Source organism: Schistocerca cancellata, chromosome 5 (assembly GCF_023864275.1).
Source record: "Schistocerca cancellata isolate TAMUIC-IGC-003103 chromosome 5, iqSchCanc2.1, whole genome shotgun sequence".
Classification (NCBI taxonomy): Eukaryota; Metazoa; Arthropoda; class Insecta; order Orthoptera; family Acrididae; genus Schistocerca; species Schistocerca cancellata.
Genome location: NC_064630.1, coordinates 446,822,527 through 446,845,378, shown reverse-complemented (window position 1 = coordinate 446,845,378; position 22,852 = coordinate 446,822,527). Strand labels below are relative to the sequence as shown.

At 38.9% G+C, this 22,852-nt stretch overlaps 1 protein-coding gene across 1 annotated transcript in view; it reads right to left on the bottom strand.

Moving 5' to 3' along the window:
• Positions 1-6,161: 6,161 nt before the first annotated feature.
• LOC126187897 (nephrin-like) overlaps positions 6,162-22,852 on the bottom strand; it is an 878,271-nt gene continuing 861,580 nt past the window's right edge. Inside the window, exon 15 of the mRNA XM_049929248.1 lies at positions 6,162-9,339. Within this exon, the coding sequence (XP_049785205.1) occupies positions 9,064-9,339 (276 nt within the window). The 3' untranslated portion in view covers positions 6,162-9,063. The remainder of the gene's footprint in view (positions 9,340-22,852) is intronic.

Here is a 22,852-nt window from a genome sequence, read left to right as displayed (position 1 = left end):
AATGCACAAAGGAAAAAATGTATTATTGTGGAGAATGCTGAGGCACGCTCCATACAGCGTTGTAAAGAAAAATTCAACAACAATGGCTTGAAAAAGCTTCGGAATTCCGTCTAGTATTAAATTTTTTTACTTCATGTACAGGATATACACATCAAACTTACAGCGATTTACATGCAGATGCTTGGCAGTGACGCTGAGATCGGAATTGCCCAACAGAAAATTGGTACACATGCTGGGGGTACCTGTATGTTCCAAAACGCCGCCCATATCAACGGGTTTTCTCCGGGACTCATACATCGGGGCTCGGTAGTATCATGTGTTTCGGACAGCTCTTGGGACAGTGATCAGTTGTATACTTACCACAAGGATTGTCTTACTATAACTGTCCTACACTAGAGGGTCAAAGATTTAATTTTACACACTTTCTTCAACTTACGAAAATGGAGCAAATCGGTTAGTTCTTTTTGTACTAGGTGTGGTCTACGATGCGCCTTAGGGGCTTATAGAGACACAATTTAGTTCGTAGTCATTCCTGAGGAAACCAGTCTTCCACCATTTTTTTCGACGTCGGCAGTGGATGTCAAAATAAATAACAGCGGCAAATTGCTAAAATTTTAACGGTGTATTCTCTAGGCACCTATCTCGAAATGCCATCTTCCCGTTTTCAAAAATATTTATACGTTACCACGAACCACCTAAAATGCTTAGTTTTTGGGTACTAAGACGGCTTTCTACGGCAGATGGATGTACTGTAATTATTACGATGTATTCCTAGGATACCGATCTCTAATAACCCTGAAATTTTCTGGATATCTTATTCGTTTCCGAGATACAGAGGTTCAAAGTTACCCTCCTTGTACGCATAAAATACGGTGTGAGGCGAAAATTAGACCATAAAGTCATTAAAGTAAAATTTGCTGTAAAGTGTTTCCGTTATCATCAGGAGGGTTCTGGGACTTAAAGTTAGTTGAAATTCACGTAAGTAAAATAGCAAAATTTCACTGACGGATAAGGTATTCTTCATATTACTAACATGCCTTTCTGTTGCAGGGAAAAGAAAGTAACCAGGGGAAAACTGTTCCCATCTGAGTACAGAATATTAAAATACGCTTCTGTTTAAAAGAATCTGACTGAAAAATTGGGTACCAGATGAGTCACTGTACCTTCCTCAGCACTTTTTAGAATTTTACCAAAAATTCTGGCCTACGAACGTATTCACGCTTTCTTATGCTGAGAGGTAAGGATACAGTGGCACGTGGAGAGACGGAAAAGCAATATACACTGTAAGACAGTACTCCTAGACAGTAGTTGTCTATAGAAAGAGAGCAGAAAAGATAATAGCGTAAAGAAAGAGGGAGATACAGTCACTGTTCCGACGTTAAGTCGAACGCCGGCACGCAAGTTGAGACGTTAGAGCATAGAGCGCTGAGAGATGGCATCAGCACCAACTGAACGCTGACCAAGCCCTCACCAGGCCGACAACGCGATGGCAGCGCCATCTACACGAAGAGGGCATAAGCGCTGCGCTGCCTGCCTACAGCCAGTTGAAGACTCGCACTTCCACAGTAGCATCAAGAATAGGCAATTGCATAGGAGCGAATTCCCACTTGTATTAATTCAGTTTTATTGGGAATTGTACGTACTGAAATAATTGCTTATGTTGCTTGCCCCTCTGCTTGCGACACATCATTGTAAATTCTCGAAGTTCAGTATTGTCACTTATTCTACTGTAATAAAATTCATTATTAGGATTTGCTTGAATTGTTGTCTAGTAATCCCAGAAAACAGTTCTCCTAAGCAACCCATGTTTGACGAGTAGGTAGGATACAACAGTGACACTGAAACATAGTTGGTAGTGACAGAACAGTGCTAGGAAAAGAGAGAAGGAGACAGTGCCAGTGGGAGAAGAGTGAGGAGGAAGTGTAAGTGGATGAGAACCAGTGATCATGAGAGAGTGTATAACGATGACAGAGGGGAAGAGAGAAAAGATGACACCGAGAAGAGACAAGTCAAGTGGGAAGGAATGAGTGAGATAGTAGTAGTAAGAGAGAGCAAGAGGGAGACAACGACAGAAAACAGTAAAGCAGAAAGAAGGAGACTGTGACTGTGAGAAAGGAGACAACCACAGAGGAAGTCATGGAGGTAATGAGAATGAGTTGGACTGAAAGAGCGAGTAAGAATGGACATATGGGAATGGATGAATATGAGCGATTTTCAGGGATGGACAAGAGGTTCTGACCGAGCTTAGAGGAGCTTGTATGGGTGACAGAGAACATCATGTAAAAAAGAGCACTGATATATTCGAATGCCAAACTTTTTTGAGAATATTTTTAAAGATGTTGTGGAAGGTACAATGAGGCAGCTGGTACTCAACGTTTCAGTGAGAGTCTTTGAAACATTAATGTATTCGACTTTTTCGTCCACCGAAAGGAACATTTTTCCGCTGGTAAAACTGTTACACAAAGTTACAGCTCCAGCGGATACATATTTTCATTGAAAGAGGAAGAAGTCACTGGCCATCATGTTAGGTGAATATGCATGACGAGGTAAAATTCCACGAGCCAGAAAAGCAGCATGTGTTACTGTGTCTTGTGCAGAATGAGCTGGGATGGTTTCGTTGACCTTCCTGTGGTGGTTCAACATGAAATTGTCCGGTACCATCTTCACCAGATTGAGTTTTTGTCTTTCTTATTGTGGTAAATTCACTTGTTCACACAGGTATCTCTGCTTTCTTCGCCTTAAAACAGCTCCCAACATTTTCACGGCTTTTTCGGCTCGACTGAGATTTGGGATGAGTGGGAACAGTCATAAAATTCTGCAGATGGTGACCTCTGTCATATTCAAAATGTATTGGCAATTGAGAACCGAGTCATTACTGCTTTTTACTTTTTATTTTATCGCTTCAATTTTGGTTTGTTGGCGCCGTGCAGACCCTCCACTTCCTTTTCAGTAAGGAATTTCTGTTCCAAGTATGTCGTAAGTAACGAATCCGTAACTGCAGTAAGCAACTTAACCATCGCTAAACATTCGGGTTGGTGGTGAACTTAAACATCAAAAGGAAAATAATTATATATTGTGGGTAGCTCAAACAACTGTAGTTATTCATCTGCTATGTGCCAGTAAATAATTTTTGATTAAGTTGCAAGGGATCAATGATTGTGACATTTGTGTATAAATTGACAGGACCAGTTAGAAATTCTGTATTTTGCCATGATAGGGGAAAATTATAGATGTCCTTAATGCCGAAGTGCTGATCGAATGTTTATAAGGTTTTTACTTTCTGCACCACACTGTACATAACCGCATCAGACTGTGTACAAGTAAACTTTTCTTAAAATATATAGTTACAGAATATCTGCGATGTGCTGTCATCCGTTACTGAAAGACTAATACATTTCTTTCTATTGATGCATGGTGTGACTATTTTAGGTAAATGTGACTCGAGTAAGTGCTTACTGAAAGAGGTCTGGTCAAACCGTTTACTTCATATATTTCCGGAACCGTTCAAATATAGTAATTGCTTTCTCTCTCATATGATTTGTTAGAAAGTTCTCATTAAACGATGTAGAGTCTCATTTCATAGCCATATAAATGACTTAGACATCGATGTCCATTTATATTTTTCAAATGACAAAGTAATTTTGACTGCTGGTATCGGAGCTATAAAAGAGATGAATTCAACAGTGTTTCTATTTTTAAAATCCTATTAGTAATTTAGGAGTAATTACAATATTTAGAACTTAGGAAGCATTTGTTTTGAAACCAATAATTGTCTTATGCAGAAGGTCTTGATTCCTTACCTAACTAAGGAAATGCCTCAGATTAGATAAGAGAGGGGTGTTCCCATGATTCCGGTATACCAGGGGCAGAGAAGAGATGCTTTTATTCTGTTTGTGTCGAACAGGTGTGTCGCGTATTGGTTTGTTTGAAAAAAATAATTGTCCTTCAAAAATTAAAGGACCTGAAACATTGAACTGTGGCAGTATGTGCAATGAAGTCAGTAATTGTATGGGAGATTCCAAACATGTACTGCTATAGACAGTGAACATTTTGAAAACTTGATTTATAAATGGAATTTTAAGGGCGTGTATTACCAAATTATTTTGTAGCTGATGTAATTTTGCATTGTAAGTGCATAACCCTACGTTAAGCTCAAGACGCGACGTTATTATTTAACCAACTTTCTACATCAGTTCCCTATCGTATAAATTCATTTACTTTGTGACGTGCACTTTTTCCTCAGCCTCTCTAGGGTACCTGTCACCGTAGTTAACTGGCGAATCATCCTCAAATGCAGCCTCCTTTGCCTCCCATTTGGTGTGTCGGTGCCGCCACTTGTAGCCAAGTGTGACTAATTAGTTTTACGTTAAACTTTTCACTGCTCGGTTTCTGTAAGTAGTCTCCCGTAGTCGTTTAAATATGGAGCGCCCCGTGAAATTGACGCAACAGGTCCGTATAAAAACACGAAATTCCGCATAAGACAGCAATCGGTTTCATATTCGAAACATAAATCCTATGTTCTTAATACTCAAATATCTACGAAACTACCAATAGTGTTTTGTAGAGTGAAAAACCATTGCATCAGTCTCTTTTGCAATTGCGATGTCGTTCGTTGAAAAAAATAACCATAACCATGAAAGGTAACTATTCTTCATTGCCTTACAGTTCCTTTAAGAGCAACAATTACGTTTCCGTAAACGTTTCAGGAAATAGCTTAGGTTAACAGCTTAAGTGAATCACTGTTCATTTTTCAGTGATGGTGCAGCGGAAGAGAGGTGAGACAGTAATTTAATCAATTTGCCATGCGTGCCTAGAAACAGCTGCACATAAGTGCTGCTGCTTTCTGCGCCATTTAAAACGAAAATTCATAAATTATAAACTGTACTTAAGTTTGAGAACCGATTTCAGTACACTCATATTTTCACAAAGCCAATTACTATATCTTTTATCTATATAATTCACATTCTGTGATTGGAGGTGCCGTTCAATACGAACAGTAAGATGTTTCTTTCAACAAAGTTATCATGGAACTCAGCGTCCTTGTATGAGCTACTTTATAACTGCTTCCATTAGAGACTGAACTTTCCACAAATCCATATTGAAAATGTGTGTAGGTTTGAGAAAGGATCTACAAAAAGTATATCGAGCCTATTTTTGTTGTTATTTTTGCTATATGATTTGTGTAATTACTATATGATTTTATGCAGTTAACATTTCTGGTTGTGAGGATGAAAAACAGGAGGTATATATCAATTACCATTGCATATTAATGGATGAAACTGTGTACAATACCATTTATTTGTGGCGCATCCAATACTGAAATGAATTAATCTGTAAATCTGGTTGAATTGTTGCGCCAGAAACCATAACGGTGACCTTCACCATCTACATTGTAATAATGATTCTGAATTCATGTTATAGTCAGTTAACGTTTAGTGGCTGTAACCGCTCATTCCTCTAAAGCTGTTACAGTCCGGTCGGTACAAAAACAGGAAAAGTTACTTCGAAAACAATATTCACAGCTTCCCTACTGTCGATTAGAAATTCATGTAATTTTCATCTCATAAGCTGCTACAAATAGTAGCAAACTGTTACGTGAGGTTATTCTTGTTTCCACACTCATAAGGCTTCTTCAGATTTATAAGTATAAATACATATAGAATTCTTTGACAGTTTGATTAATTGAAGTGTTTTCTCACTAATTACACTGCTGCTTCGATTAATCCCTCTGCGATTCCAACAAGAATATGATAAGTGAAATAAGTAGCTACTATGAAGGCAATTGACAACGTTTACAAGCAGGTGCGTCTTGTACTGTTTTATGATTTGTAGTTATTTTTCGTATCGTAGACAAATAAAGTAAAACAAAGAAAAACTAGCACTGCTTTTCATATCGTGTATCGCAAATCGTGTAAGTAGAGCCTACCATTTAGTTGATCTGTGAAAACAACACAATATAAATTGCCTTATCTTTTATAAACAGACATCATTACGTTTGCTGTAGAAAATAAACATTTGCTGTAGACGATAAATATATACGACTTGGAGTTGAAGGCTGACAGAACTTGAATCTTAATGAAGTTCTAGTGAATAACTTAGAGTCATGAACTTGACGTAATGTGAACTCCAATATGCATTCAGAAACACATATGTTAAACTGCAAGCAATACCTGCATGCTGACAGCAGAACTGTTTCCAATATTACTTACAGAAAACCACTGCTCAGATTTTCTATCGAGTAAGCTACATTGATGGATTTGAAATACATCAGTTCCCTACACTTTATTCGAATAACAGCATGTACACATTCAATGTCCATTGGTAATCAGCTTATTTTATAATAATATACTTCAGAAATATTTCAGATCAATGCGTAAGTTCTCTGCTAGTTCTTCTTAATATCATATTTGAAAGGAATCTGATCATTTTGTATTCAGTTTTATTAGTACTATTTCATTCAGAAACATACAATATTTCAACAAGTTCTGTTAAAAGTAATATTAAAATATATTTTGCTCTATACATCTTCAAATGGAGAGCAGCCATAACGGCACAAACCGATATGAAAATTACTGCCAATATCACAGTCATGCAAAGAAAAAGAAATATAGAGAACCAAATGACACACAGTGATTACAATTCATAATAATGTTATATTCGTATCCCAATTACCTCTACGTGAATGTCCCAAAAGATAATGTGCTGGTATGCACTCTGAGAATTTCTTAATCTCTGATATTTCTACTTGATTCGAAATGGGTTTCGTCTTTCCTTTCAGACTTTGAATGTGAAGTATAAATCTGTACAGACGTGAAATATTTAAGAAACATTGTTCCGTTTTGTTAATATTTCATAGAATACTCTTAGCTATAGAAAACAATCATACAAAAATAGTTTTATGTGTTATGTCATATACATTCTAGAACCGAGTTTGTTATCTACTTCCTATACGTTTAATTTCGTGGTGTCTATTCCTTCAGTTTCTTTTTAATTTAATTGTCACTTATGGTACACATAGTGCATATGAATCATAGGTAGATAATTTCTTTCACTCTTACAAATACCCGATCAAACCCTGTGCCTCCTGTAACGTTATCCTATTCCACACATACGTCCACAAAGAAATTGTAGCCAGTGCTGTACCATTAAAGATTTGCTCCTAGTGGAGCAATCAAAGTATAAAGAAATTTTCAAAGCAATTTGAGCTCGGAGACAGCTGTTCTAAGGAAAACTCAAAACTCCTGTACATCCATTAGCATATTGTAATATCACATGGATCCTAGGTCTGAAAAAAGTCACATTTCGTATCAGTTTTATGCCTTTCTATATCGTTAGCTCGTCTCCAGAGCGGCAAAATTATTTAGACATATGGTGGCTTACAATCAGAAAAAGTGTAAAGGAAACGCTATTGGAGATAGTGAAACTATTTCTGAATGCACACAAGTAACAGAAATGCATCAAATATTGGAATAAATTCCACTCTGCCTAAAATTATAAATTAGTTTTTTCGAAATCAGTCATTTTCTATATTAACGTGAATACCTCGCAAAAGAAGTGAGTCGGCTACCGTATTTATTGGTGTTCTTCCTAGAAAGGGATGACATACATGTACATCAGTAGTAAGTTTTCTTAATACTTAAAGTCGTTCAAAAGTAGACTACGTGTTATTCCAGAAAATAATTGTAAACGTGGTACATGTAGGATCATACACAAATTACGTGTAAAAACAAAGATTGTAAATATACTCCAAAGTATAACTGACGTTTTGCGGAACGCCAGAATGAATAAAATTGTGAAAGATCTCCACTTCTAAGGATTTCAAGAGCTTGATTATTCGAGAAAACGGTAATAAGGTAGAAATAACAATAAAGCGATCATGATTGGTTATATAAGCCATGCTGGAATAAATCAAAAATAACAAAATCAATTTCTTTGAATAGCGTGTTATAGCAATTACTGTAAAATTTCGTACAGCACAGATGGGAGTAGTTTCACAGCGCTAGCGGCGCAGCGACTGAACCTGTCGGAGCTTTTTAATTTAATCATCAAGATGTTACCGCATTTTAAATGCAAGCTAAAGAGATAGAATCATTACTAAATGCACACACTGTGCATACGAATCATACGTGGATTATCTCTTCCAATCTTACAAATACACTATCAAACCCTGAAAACAGTCTCGTAGTAGATATTTTATTAACAAAACACGGATGAAATAGGGACATAAAGCTAGCTTAGGTTTCATGAAAGGAAAATGAACACAAAGGTACCCTGCTTCACACACATCTAAGTATTTTACGGTTGTCATTCTTTACTCACATTAGGAATTCGTTACCGGAAGGAAAATAAGAGCCCAAATCTCTGTATGATACACCACAGAGGTCTTGTTCAGAACTGTTTTGTGCACGTATTAATGTACAGACGGTGTACAGAACACGAAGTCGTCTTTACAAGTGACACAACTGTGTTGCTACAAGCAATTCCTGGACCATCTCCCATGACTGACACTGCGCTACTAATATTTCTTATTTAATGCATTCTGAGTGCCCCATCAAATGAACAGTTTAAGCAATTTGCGCAGGCTCTTGTTGACTGCTTTCACAGCATTTTCATACTCAGTTCGTATCGTATCTTATTAGGTAAGTACACTAATCATTCAGATAGAATTAAATAATGCGGCATATTGTTAGACTCGTAACAGACTGGTTTCATTGTTCGACATTATTTTGGAGAATGACTGAGGACGAGGAAGTACCTCAGCAAGACTTAGTTTTGCGTAAGAATCTACTTTCACATAAACGGCTGTGAAGCGAGTATTTCATGCCCACCATTAGCTCCAGCCTGTTTCCTTTAGGAAGACCAATATTCAAGATGTGAGTGCCACGTGGTAGCGCACACAGCAAAAGGAAAAGTGTGTACAAAGAGCACGCGAAGGCTACAGGTGCGACCTGACTAGATAGAGACGGAAGTCTCCGGAGGAAACGGTCGCTTGGGAGTTGTCCCTTTGGCAACGAAGCGGCACGCCAGCGCGCAGCCAGCGAACGGAGCGTCGGCGAATTGCGCCTAGACGCAACTCTCCTGCGGAGACACGACGAGCGGCGTGCGCACCGTGACGATCTCGCGCGGCGGCGGCGGAGGCGGCGGCGGCGTCGATGTCGGCACGGACGTGGCTGCGGCGCGCTGCGAGTGGTCGATCTGCGCGTACACGGTGGGCGGGTCGCGGCGCCGGCTGCGGGGCGCCGAGCCGATGCCACCTGCTGCGGCGTCCGGGCCGCCGCCGCTGTCGCTGCGAGGGAGGCTGAGCTCCGCGTACGTAACGTCGGCGCTCGCGGGCCGCACCTGCGCAGGCACGCCGGCTACATTGCGGTTATACAAAACAGGCAGATACAGCGTATACAGAGGGGTCCAAAAAATCTATCCACTGTTTAAAAGTCCATAACTTGCAAATTATTTGACGCAGTTGTCTCATTTTTGGTGAAAGTGTAGCTTAAAGTCCAATGGGGGGTAGGACTTGGAGCAGGAGAGGCATCACAGGACATTTTAATTTCCAGTGTCTATACTTTTACAAATAAAGTCATAAAACTTTGGCAGCATCACCAAGAAGGATTCAGGACTCACACTCATTTCAATGGAAGTTCGAAATCATAAAAAAAAGATTTTTTTTTACATGTGAAATTTCATCATTTTTTCACTTACTTATGGCTGCATTTGTTGCTATAGGTACACTTTTCTTCATGAGTTAGAGAGATTCTTCGTGGAATTTTGCGCAGCATACATACCATACTGACCGGTGTATGGAACCCTAGAATATATTTAATTTATGAAAAAACGAATGAGTTGTCATATTTTAAACTTCATGTTTAGAAAAAACACAAATTTTATAGTTAATTACCTCAATTTTTAACACAGTTTTTAATAGATATGGAACATTCTAGAGTTTCATACACCTTTAAGTATGGTTTGCATGCTGTGCAAAATTCATCGAAGAATCTCTCTTACATATGAAGAAAAGTGTACCTATAGCAACAAATGCTGCCATTAGTAAGTGAAAAAAATGATGAAATTTGACATGTAAAGAAAATTATTTCGTTATGTTTTCGACCTTCCACTGCTATGATTGTGTATTCTGAATCCTTCCTGGTCATTCTGACAAAGTTATATGAATTTATTTGTAAAAGTATAGACAATGGAAATTAAAATGTCCTGTGGTGCCTCTCGTGCTCACAGTTGGCCCGTTTGACGTCCTATCCTCCTTCAAGATACCACTGTAGGTGTTCGAAATCGTCACCATTAACATCCACACACAAACGTTCCCCCCAAACTGCAGCACGAACTACTGACTGAAACGTGTTCAGTTGGATTCTCGGAGTCCATCCCATGTGGGTGGCTTTTGTCGATAAACGACGTCCTTTAGTGTTCCGCACAGGTAAAAGTCCAGAGGAGTTAGGTCTGGAGAACGTGGTGGATACTCCACACCACCTCTACGGCCTATCCATCGTCCTGGTAGACTTTCGTTGAGATACGCCCTAACAAGATGTTGGTAGCGGGCTGGGGCACCATTTTGTTGAATGTAAACTCTTCCGTTTCCATACAAGTCTCGGATGGCAGGTAAAATTGGTGTCTGCAGCTTCTGAAGGTACATCTCACCGGTAACTGTGCCGTCAAAGAAGAATGGCCCAATCAAGCCCGGTAAGACAACCCACACCACACATTTACTCCTGGCAAGTTCACGTCTTCCTCAATATGGACGTTCGGATTTTCGGCGGCCCAGTAGATGCAATTGTGGCGATTTACTGTACCACTGAGTTTGAACTATGCCTCATCAGACCACGCAATCATGTCTGGAAACTCTTCATCGTTGCGCACCATGTTAGTAAACCATTCGCAGTACAGAGGTCTGGGTCGTCCTCGTTCATTGAGTGTAGCAGTCGTGGGATGTAGCACTTCCACTTTACTGTCTTCAAAATTCGCCGAACACTTGAGCGAGTCACTCCAGTTTCACGGGCACACTGTCTCACAGTCTTCTGTGCTACAGGGACAAACTGTTGTCGATGGTACTATCGGGACGTGTTGCAACACCTATGAGAAAATGTGAGACGGAAACGGGCTGAAATGTGGCGAGTCAATGCATAGCTCTTGCATCACGACAAGGCACCCGTACATTCATGCCTGTTGCTGTGTGACTCTTGCACAAAAAACGAAGTCACTGTGCTGCTCTCATCCTCTGAACTTGCCTGACCTGGCCGCTGTGAACTTTTCTTTTTAATTTCCTAAGTTGAAAACCTTGCTGAAAGGACGAAGATAAGCAACGTTTGACAAGATAAAAGAAAACTGAAACTTCCCGGCAGATTAAAACTGTGTGCCGGACCGAGACACTCGGGACCTTTGCCTTTCGCGGGCAAGTTCTCTACCAGCTGAGCCACCCAAGCATGACTCACGCCCCGTCCTCACAGCTTTACTTCTGCCAGTACCTCGTCTCCTGCCTTTTCTAAACGAAAATTCTCAGATGCCACTTCGCGCAATCCAGAAAGAGGCCTATGAAAACTGCTTCCGGAAGTGAATAAGAAACTGGGACTGGTGTATCAGTTGTGGAGGAGAGTATTTCGAAGGAAAACATGCACAACAAGTAAAAGGTAAGCATAGAAAAATTTTGTGGAAAAAGTTACGATTAATCTGAACAGACCTAGTATTTGTCCAACACCGTACACAGGAGCTGAAACGTTTTGATGCAGTTCGGTACATATCAGTGTGGGCAACGTTTTTAGCTAGACAGACCTCGATACGGTACTCCGCTCATTGCCAAATCTTCATTATCATGACGGGTATTATGGCATCTACTGCAGCGAAGATCCTTTGTCTCAGACCTACCGGATCGCGAATCTTTTGCTTCCGTGACAGCATCATTCTTTTTCTTCGCCTACGTAAGTTTTGATGCTGAGCACGTTATTAATGTTATTTCTGTTATTCCTTAGTACTATCGTTTCACTCCGGTTTACGCTCAAACCATATTCCATGCTCATTAGATTCTTAATTTCATTCAACATGTTCTGGACTCTTCACCACTTATACTTAGTACAACGAAGTCCTTTCACCGTGAATATGAATCGCGCTCTAGAACTGTTAATTTCAGTCATTGCTACTTAACAGTAGGGACTAAAGTATAAAAATCTTTCCCTACAATTTTTCTAATTCCAACACTTCGGTCTTGGTCTTCTGTTCTTATAATTTCTTCTTGGCTCTTATAGATGATTTTTATTACATAACTTACACATTTTAATGGGCGATTTTTGTTTATGTATATTTTCTGTGAAAGACAATGTCGCTTGAATTTCATTCCAATTACTAGTTTCGACAGAATCTTGGTATCATCTTCAGATTGGCATTACACTTTGCGTATATGTTCACATACATGTGTTGTCGATATTTTCAGAACGAAGCGTACATGCATTAAAAAGTGTAAGCGATCTTGGTTTTCACAAAATTCATAAATGATTTATATTATCCGTCGATCCTATAGCTTACATGTATCATTTCCGTAGACCTCACACCTATTTTTCTGAGGGTTTCGAATATCTGGCAACAATTTACATCGTCGAAACCTTTTTCTAGGTCGACAGATCCTATGAGCAGCCTTGATTTTTCTTCAGTTTTTCTTTCAATATGCGCCACATACAACTGCCTCTCCTGTGTTTTATCTTTCCTAAAGGCAAACTGTTTCCTTAAATATCTACAATCAGAGACCCATGAAGACTATATCGTGTAAAAGTGGCACGCAGCCGTGGCCAGAAGATAGACAAGAAAAGCTAAACAACAAAGCTGGGAAGATTTTCTGAGTGAAATAAAGCACAACTTACGTGGGAACGTTTTCTTAGTGAAATGATGCGTGGTATACGTGGGCAACAAACTGAAGCCTATAAAATGCTGAAAAAACTTAATACAGACGAAGGAAATCTACGAACCTACTACGGTGTCGTAGCAGGCGGAGAGGTGATACTCCGACGTGGCGCGTCCCAGGTGGCGGATAGGGGGGTCCTCACCGGTTTACCGGCGGACTTGAGCGAAATAAAATAGCTCTCGCGGACCAAACACTAAACAACCTCTACGGCTAACAACCGTAGTTGTAACTCGGAGCTTGCTCCATACAAGGTTGACTACCTTTGAAAGTCAAACATGGAAGGAAATCTTTCAAGGAAAAATCCACCGCTTGGCAATAACCAAGGAAGACTGCACTCGGATACGGTGGGCAGTCACCTGAAAGATAACTTGGATGAGTCGGAGCATCTGAAAATACCCAAAACGGACAGACGACCAAAACTCAAAACAGGACAAATAAACTACATTGCGACACACAATACAAATTCCCTCATACAACCAGGCAAACTCAAAATTCTGACGGATGAAATGGATCGCAAGGGGATTCTCATAACCGGACTTCAAGAAATGAGAAATACTGATCAGGAGCCGATAGAATCACAAGGATATAGGATTTATAAGGGAATACCAGGGAAAAGAGTCATGAAACAGTGTCCACAATTTGGAACAGGATTCGTGGTGAGTCTGAAAATAATAGAGTCCATAATAGAATTTAAAGCACAATCTCCCAGGCTCTCAACATTAACTCTAAAAACTGCAAATAAAATGTAAACAATAATAAATGCCCATGCCCCGACAAATGATAAAAATAATAAAAAAGAACACAGAGAAGAGGTAGAAAAATTTTGGGAGCTCTTAGATCAAACGACGAATAACATTAATAAAAATCACATCAAAATTTTAATTGGAGACTTCAATGCCCAGTTAGGAAGGGAAAAGAGATATAGAGACATAATAGGGAAATGGACAGCACAAAGAAGAACAAACAAAAATGGCATAAGACTAGTGGAATTTTGCAGAAACCATGACATGATCTCAAAGTAGACGTATTTTAAGAGAAGACCAAGTAAACTAAAAACTTGGAAACATCCAGACTGGAAAAAAGGAGAATGGCAACTGGACCGTGTCTGCATGGACAAGAATTACCACGAGGAAATTTTCAATTTGAAAGTACTGAGAGGGACAGATACCGGATCAGATCATTACATGATAAAAATGAAAATTAAATTAACCCCATTAGCAAGGAAAAAATCCCACCAGAAGAAGAAGAGAACCTATGACCCTCATAAACTGATACAAAATGAGGATTATGAAGCACAAACCAGGGATATAAAAATAACAGATGATCTGGAAGAAATAATTCCCAAATTGAAACAAATAGCTGAACAAGTTGCCCCTATAAATCCAAGGAAAAAACACCAGTGGTGGAACGATGAATGTGATGAAGCAGTGTTGGATCGACACCAAGCCTGGTTAAGGCATCAAAATGAAAAAACAGAAAAATAATATTTGGAACTCACAAAACAAAGGAAGACAACACAAAAAATAATAAGGAGAGTTAAACGTCAGTACCAAAAAGATATACTTCTAATGATAGAAACAAATAGTGAAAAAACAAACTCAAGAGACTATTACAAAATATTTGGCAGACAATTACAAAGATATGATCCTCCAACATTAATGTTAAAAGATAAAGATAATAACCTACCCCATATCAATAGTAAAAATACAGAAATTCTAGCAGAAACATTTAACAAGTTATTAAATTGTGAAGATCCCCCAGAACTTCTTCAGATAAACACAGAAACCCCAATTAAAACACCAGCAGAAAATATAAATCCACCTACAATTAATGAGGTCTACAGAGCTTTGAAAAAACTCAAAAACTACAAAGCAAGTGTAGAAGATCAAACGTTTGCTGAACTTTGGAAATATGCATCAGAACCAGTAAAGATAGCATTACACCAATGCATAGTAAAAATCTGGAATGAAGAGAAATTACCAGAAAATTGGACTACTGCTATAATACATCCATTATATAAGAAAGGAGAAAAATCAAATCCAGACAACTATAGAGGAATTTCTCTTTTGGACTGCATGTATAAGATCATGGCAAGAATACTATACAACCGCTGTAAAGATCAACTAGAACTGGAACTGTGAGAATATCAAGGAGGATTTAGATCCTGGAGAAGCTGCCCAGAACAGATAATCACCTTGAAGTTAGTTATGGATATCTACAAAAGAAGGCAAAAACAACTAGTCATAACCTTTGTAGATTTCAAAAAGGCGTATGATTGCATCCATAGATCTTCAATGATGAAAATATTAAGGAATTTTGGACTTCATCCTAAATTAATAAAAATGATACAGTTAACCTTAACAAACACCAAATCCAAAGTAAAATTTAGAGGAGAAATATCTGAACCATTTACGATTAAAACAGGGTTGAGACAGGGAGATTGTTTATCACCATTGCTATTCAATTGTGCTCTTAAATATGTAATGAGAGAATGGTACAAGGAAAATCCTATGAATATTAAAATTGGAACTAAGAAAGATAAAATAAACCTAAATTGCTTGGGATTTGCTGATGACCTAGCATTACTAGCTAATAATATTCAGGAAGCCACGAAACAAATAACAAGCTTACAAAATATAGCACAAAAATTAGGACTCCAGATATCATTTGAAAAGACTGAAATAGTGGTAGCGGATCCACTTGTAATAGATCACATCACAGTGAACAATAGGGAAATTAAAATAGTGAAACAATATAAATACCTGGGTGAAATTATAACACATAAATTGGACGAGAAACCTGCATGGCGAGCAAGAACTAATAAAATGATAAAAGCTCAAAAACTAACATGGTCTACGTACAATAAAAAATGTCTATCAATTAAAACAAAATTAAAACATTACAAGACGGTGGTTCAACCAGAGGTTACATACAGAACTGAAACTCTTTTTAAAGTCACCCAGAAAAACAGAATTGACAAAATTTGAAAAGTAGAGAGAAGAATTGCTAGAACATGCATAAATAAGAAATATCAAAAAGCTGGGCAATGGCGGATAGTTCCAAATGAAGTGGTATACAGAGAACTGGAGCCCATCACCGATACTATACGAAAGAAAAGGATCTCTTTTTGTGGTCACATTCTGAGGACACCAGAAACCAGATTATCAAGGAAAATTATTGAGAAACTCTGGAATTTGAAACAACAAGGAGGATGGCTTAAGGAAATAAGAGAGGATTTGGAAGAACTGGAAATAACTCTGGATGATTTGCAGAACAAAACGCCAAATTTAAAGAAGTTGAGGGACACAGAAATAAGATTTAAACCAAAAATTGACAAACGACATACAATGAAAAGGGTATTTACAGATGAGGAACGACGAAAAGCATCGGAACGAATGAAGAGATACTGGGCCACTCGGAAGGGGAAAATACCAAAGAAGAGGACCAGAAATGATTGACTGAAGTGGTCCAATGAGGCCGTAAAAGCAGAAAAAGAAGAAGACGAAGGAAATATGGTTCAGAGTAACTCAATTTAAGAAAATGAGTGGCTGGATTAATTTTGAAGTGAAGGGAAAAAAGTGAAAACTGCAGTTGTGACGAGACGGACATATTGAGCTTATATCAGCCGAAGAATAAAAGGCTATGTTACAGATATCCGCAAACAGAATTTCTCCAGCTAAAGACAATATCAACGTGGAAATATTTAAACTTGCTGATACTCATTGCCCTTAAAACTCCTAAAATTTGTTAAAACTCGTTGACAATACAGCAACAGGCCATAGTATCGGCCAACTGTTGTCGTTAAAACGTTGCTATAAAAAGGGACACAATGTCTGATAAATATCGAGGTCTTTTGAACCCCGGATACAAGATATATATGAGAAAATAACAATAAACAGACTATAGGTACTTTCAAAAACGTTTCTCATGGAAGAACGGAATGAATTTGGAAGGGAAGTCCTCACGTAGGCAGTGTTTTTCTTGTCTGCCAAATTATTGAAAAAGACAGCAGCGTGGAATGGCCGCGCGGTTCGAGGCGCCATGTTACGGATTGCACGGCCCCTCACGTTGGAGGTTCGAGTCCTCCCTCGGGTATGGGTGTGTGTGTTGTTCTTAACATAAGCTAGGTTAAGTAGTGTGTAAGTCCAGGGACAGATGACCTTAGCAGTTTGGTCCCTTAGGTATTCACACATATATGAACAAATGAAAAAGACAGAGAATACAATTATCCCACATACACAGTCATTATGACTATGACAAAGCTTTTGATGTAGTTAATGGAGTTACATAAGGGGAAATTGAAGAAAGGGATGGTATACCTGAACATATAATAAGTGTAATTCCAAGTATGTGTATCCTCAGCAAAATCACTGTGCAAAAAGAAAGCCCGTTTGCGAGAACCTTCTCTCGCTGAGTGGTGCAAGGGTCTGTTTTATCACCTACGTTATTTAATTTATACATAGAAGACGTCATAATGACACAGCAGAATAAAGTAGGCACCATTGTAAGCACAATAATAAAGAAATAAATAATTCCTGTTTTGCAAATGGTCAAATAATCTTAGCGGAATCGGAAGTTAAATTACAGAGAACAATTTCGTCCCCGCACAAGGTAACCAATCACTGTAATATTATAATATCTAAGGTTAAAACTAACATAATGGCATTCCCTGCACGGAGCATTAAAGAGCAAAAGTAATAACTGATAATTAACGTCTAGATGAAACAAATACTTCTAAATATATGGGCTGTGGGAACTCATTATATAGCATGATCAACAATACAAGCTGCAAAAATTCTAACAGTTGGGTACTATAAGTCACACTCCGCTGAAAATAGTCAGGAAAGAGACAATTCTAAAACTTTAAAATATAATGGCAGCACCAGTTCTCATGTATAGGTCAGAGACTTGGGCTCTTAACGCCAGTAAAAAGTGGAAAATCTAAGCGCAGGGACGAGACAGCTAAGAACTTTACCTGTTTACAAACTCATAGATCGAACAAAAAAGTGCTATTACAAATGAACCGGGCGTCAAAAGCATACTTCATAAAATAAAGAAGTACAGAAATAAATGGGCTGAAACTTTTCGCAGGCTGTCAGATGGACTAATAACTAAATTAAGATATAAAACTCAATGGAAAAGGAAAGCTGGGTTTCGTAAGAAGGGATGGAAAGATCAGCTACAATCTATATAAACTTCAACGGGCAACCATGCCTGAACCAAAACTGAATACGATTCCGATGAAAGATGGTGTAATTAGTTACTTCAGAAACCCTCCCAGTGAGTAGATACTCGATTAAGGAGAACGGTAAGTACAGTAATCATGAAAAAAGTCATTTACATACAGCTTGATGGAACCAAAGATCGAAAATCAGCTTTACTGCAGTGTTCGTTCCACAAATAAGAAGAGCTATAATTCCCAGGCTCTTACTTTCAATTAAACAGCTCAGAATACCGGCATATTAATTGACTCCAAACTGATTCACTGCGGAAGGCTTTCGATAAAGCTCGACACAGTGGTCTAACGTTCCAGATACGAGTGTTGAGGAGGTTCTAACAAACAGAGTCCAGCAAGTAGTTCTTGAAAGAGAGAAATCCTTAGTTGTTTAAAGTATCCCTCGACTACTATAGGTCAGTTACTCTTTACAGTATACACACATTCTGACCGATTAATGTTGGAAGCTCCATGAGGCATAGACGGTAATGCTCATTATTTAATTACATAATGGACGAGAAATCATTGGAGCAGTTACAACCATTAAACATCAGGGGGTACACATACGAAGTGATTTAAAGTTGAACGAACACATAGGAATGTTAGTAGAAAATGCAGAGATCCATTAGAAGAATCCTCATTATGTCCACTCAGGTAAAAGAAGCTTCTAAACCCTCGCTTAATCGATACCTGAGTATTCCTCCACCGTCTGGGACCCTTACATACTACGTTTTACTAGCGGAAAACAGAAAACACATAGATCACTTACGTATTATTGTAGTAAGTGCGAAAGCGTCACGGAGATGCTACTCATTCCCAATGGCAGACACAACAGGAAGGTGCTGTTCTTCACGGTATCGTTATATGGTAAAATAGCGAGAAAGTACTTAAGAATTAACGAACATATTGTTTTATACTACGTAAAGTGTACGAGTATTTCTTGAATATGCCACAAATGTAAAATTAAAGTGTTCGATGGCACACGGAGGCTCAACAACAGCAGTTATTGCCATGCACAGTTCGCGAGTGGAACAGGTTATCGCTAACGTTACAGTACTACATGAAACCCCCTCCACCGCGCAGCGTAAAGTGACTTGCACAGGAATGGTGTAGACGTAGAATTTTTTTTTATTTACTAAACGCAGATACTGGAAATCAGCTTCTTCAGTTATCACAATGATACTAACAACGCTGTGTTGCAGGGCCATATGCAATAAGAGGAATAGACAAACGAGAGAGCGAGTTAATATAAATATCGTAAATTGAGTCATGTATACATGAAATTTGGTTGATATTGCTTCAGAGTTGCCTGAGTTATGCTTTTATGTTACCCCTTTCCACACCCGCCCTCTGGTATGGTAGGGGTCGCACGGGAGTCTTGCTGCCACAGTAATTTGACGCGTGTGCAGAAGTTGGTGGAAACTCTTTCAGTCGTTACAGAGATGCGCCTATAAATGGAATGAAATGTCGCACACTCCTGCATCGGCAAGTTTATTCTTATTCTGCCTGTAAAAGTTCTAACGCAATCTGCTCAGCACAGCCGTTGTGCTGGAAGTCAAATTGACAGGCTATGCTCTTCGTTATACTTCTTTCCATTCCGTTTTCAGCTCCTATCCTATTGCAAGAAGGTGGTTCGTATAACATACGACTGCTCTGTCATCCAGAACCAGATTTTGAGCTTTGTTTAAAATGCCAAGTCTGTAGGTCATCGGGAAGTTAGTTTAAAATCAGCTGCAAAATTTGCACCAAAGAGTCAGACAAGAAAACGACCTGATAAAACGTGTTGTAGAAAAGGACAAATATTAAGCTAGTTTACTTAAAATTCTAACAGCAAGACCCAGAATATCTAGTTTTCCGATCGATTACAGATGCTTTCGAGACAGAAAATATCTCAATATTTGTAGAACTGAGTCGGCAAGACCTGTGAACACATATCAGTACATTTATAGGCTGGTTAGAGTCAAGTGCGTTGCCCTATCTCAGTGTTCTGAAGGGACAGTGTTTGAATATTATCTTAATAGTTATTCCAACAGTCCCTTTATTACACAAGATAACAAAATTGACATAGTAATCTGACACAGAATCTCCTGATGTGAAATTTCATCTGAAGGATACGTACGTATTAGATGTTCTCAGTTTATGATTTCTGAAGATATATATTACTTAATTTCTATTTATTGCTTTTTTAGCTAGCTATATATCGTATTATACCTTTCCACAATTTATCTTCAAACTACTTCCTTCTCATAAATCTGAATAAGAAACACAGAAAGTTATTCCAAGAGATGTGACGTACTACACTTGTTGAATGTTTGATCATATGCGCGAAACACCTAAGTTTGCTGGGACAGAACGTCTCTCCCAGGTCATAGATGCTCTATGACTTTGCTTATACAAGAAGTACAAAACATGATTTTTCTGTTTCCGCAAATGACCGGCCAGCACGTGTGTCTATTAGATGGAAGTTCCATGATCGATCTCCGAGTTTTCTACGGTGTTCCGAGGACTGGAACGTTATCTACCTAGCCTCATGAGCAAAATCAATGATTTTATGTATATAGACTGAAGCGACGAGTGAAAATTTGTACCGAGACCGGGAATCGACCCCAGGTCTCCTGCTTACTAGGCAAGTACTTTAGCCAATAAGCCACATTTTCACAGTGGTTTGTGATTCAGACAACTGCAAGGATTATTCTGGCACACCTCCCTCGATCCAAATTCTCGCTACCGCCCCGGTAAACTTCAAATTCCCACTTACACACGAAAAGAAATTCCGAGGCTCTCTATGTTCTCGAATCGCACCTCAGTATCGAACGTAAATTGGGAATCCAGCCCGAAACCCAGGTGCAGGTAATTATACACAAATGAAATGACACAATGAGACCAGTAAAGTCTCTGAAATTGTGTCATTTTCTTTGTACAAGTACTTGCAGTTTTGTTTCAGGCTGGATCCCCCCATTTACGTTCGATGCTGATGTGCTATTCCAATACATGGTGAGCCTCAGCAATTCTGTTAGTGTGTAAGGATAAATTTAAAGTAGACTGGGGTGGCAGTGAAGATTTTGATGAAGGAGGGAGGTGTGCCAGGCTAATTCGGGCAGTTGTGTGAACTGTTGTGCCAAGGTGGCTTACTGGGATAACGCACCTACCTTGTAAGCGGGAGATCTGGGTTCGATTCCCGGCCTTGGTACAAATTTTCACTCGTCGCTTCAGTCTGTATACATAAAATGATACCTGTATGAGACCAGTAAACTCCGTGAAACTGTATTATTCCACTTGAGAATGAATGAGTTATGTCAAAGAAAGATAATGGTGTCAGTTTCGAAAATCTACATTAACGGTTGTGAGAGCTATTTCCTGACTGTATGAAAATGGAATTCTGTCGTCCGATGATAGATTATTAAGTTTAACAGTCATTCGAAAGCATCGCCTATTCGCGTGATTCTGAAGGCTTTACATTATATTAATAAAATATTGATGTATTTCTTAGGGTTAGGGACTAAATCCTACGTTATCAGCTCGTATTACGCTCTGTCAGTAAACTTATGTTTAAAAGAGATGTCTCATCAACATATTTCATACTTTCAATCCTTAGCAGACTGCCATTTAAAACTGATGTGAATACTAAAAGGAAGCCATTGATTTTTCTCTCTCACTTGCTTAGTGACTGACGGAAAGCTGAGCTGGATATACGCAGCTCAAAATATTGGTGATTTTGTTAACAACGGAGACATTATTACCTAGAAACAGTTGAATAATTATTATTAGTGTTATTTTCAAATGACCCATCCCTTTGAATGGCTTGAACGATTTAACGAAGCAATGGAAAATCTAAATATGGATGCTGAGAAAATGATTCTAACTGCCATCATCTCGGATGTGAGTACAGTGTTTTACCACAGCTGTTCTATCAAACGATCATCATGACGGTCTAAGAAGACTGGTGACTTTTAACTATTTAGACCTTCGACAAGAGATGTGCTACAGTTCTCGTTTACAAATCATAAAGACGGGGATTTCGTAACAAATCGGAAAGGGTGTCGTCAGTTACCTCTCTCTCTCAAAACGTTTGTCAACTGCGAGGGTGATTACGTCTTCTCACCATACTACCTCATGCTCTAAGCCTGACGCATCTTCTGTATGACTTTCTGACAATTTAGCTATGCAGCAAGGTGACACGTGTGAAATGAACCTGACACATTCGCTGAAAATTCGAGTCAGTCTTCGTAGCTGACAGTTTCCACTACCCTACTGGTCATAAACATTTAGTTTCCTTCCCGTACACTTTTGATCCAGTTCTTGACCTTATCCTAATAAATGATCTAACTCTGTACAGACGTCGTGTAGCTTTCTCAGCATGTCGAGTACCTTCATCCCAACCTTCATGAGAATATTTTGAAAGAGCTTTTGCTTAGCATACACTACGCACCAGCAATGTGTAGGGGGAAAGTGACTCCAACTACTGATGTTATGACTTCGTGCCAGCGTTGCTTCATAAGCTATGTTCACACATTTTGTGAGCCTGTTGAGGAAGAATTACGGTGCCCAAACCGCCATCAGTACCCTTTATCAATTAGCGGTAAATCTTTCCTCCAGTACATAAGAAGTATAATTGTTATTCCAGATAATAATCAAATACACCTGCTAAATCTGTTAAAATGCGCTTACTTATTATAAATGGAGTATTCCTGTTTTATGAGCCGGCCGGAGTGGCCGCGCGGTTCTAGGCGCTACAGTACGGA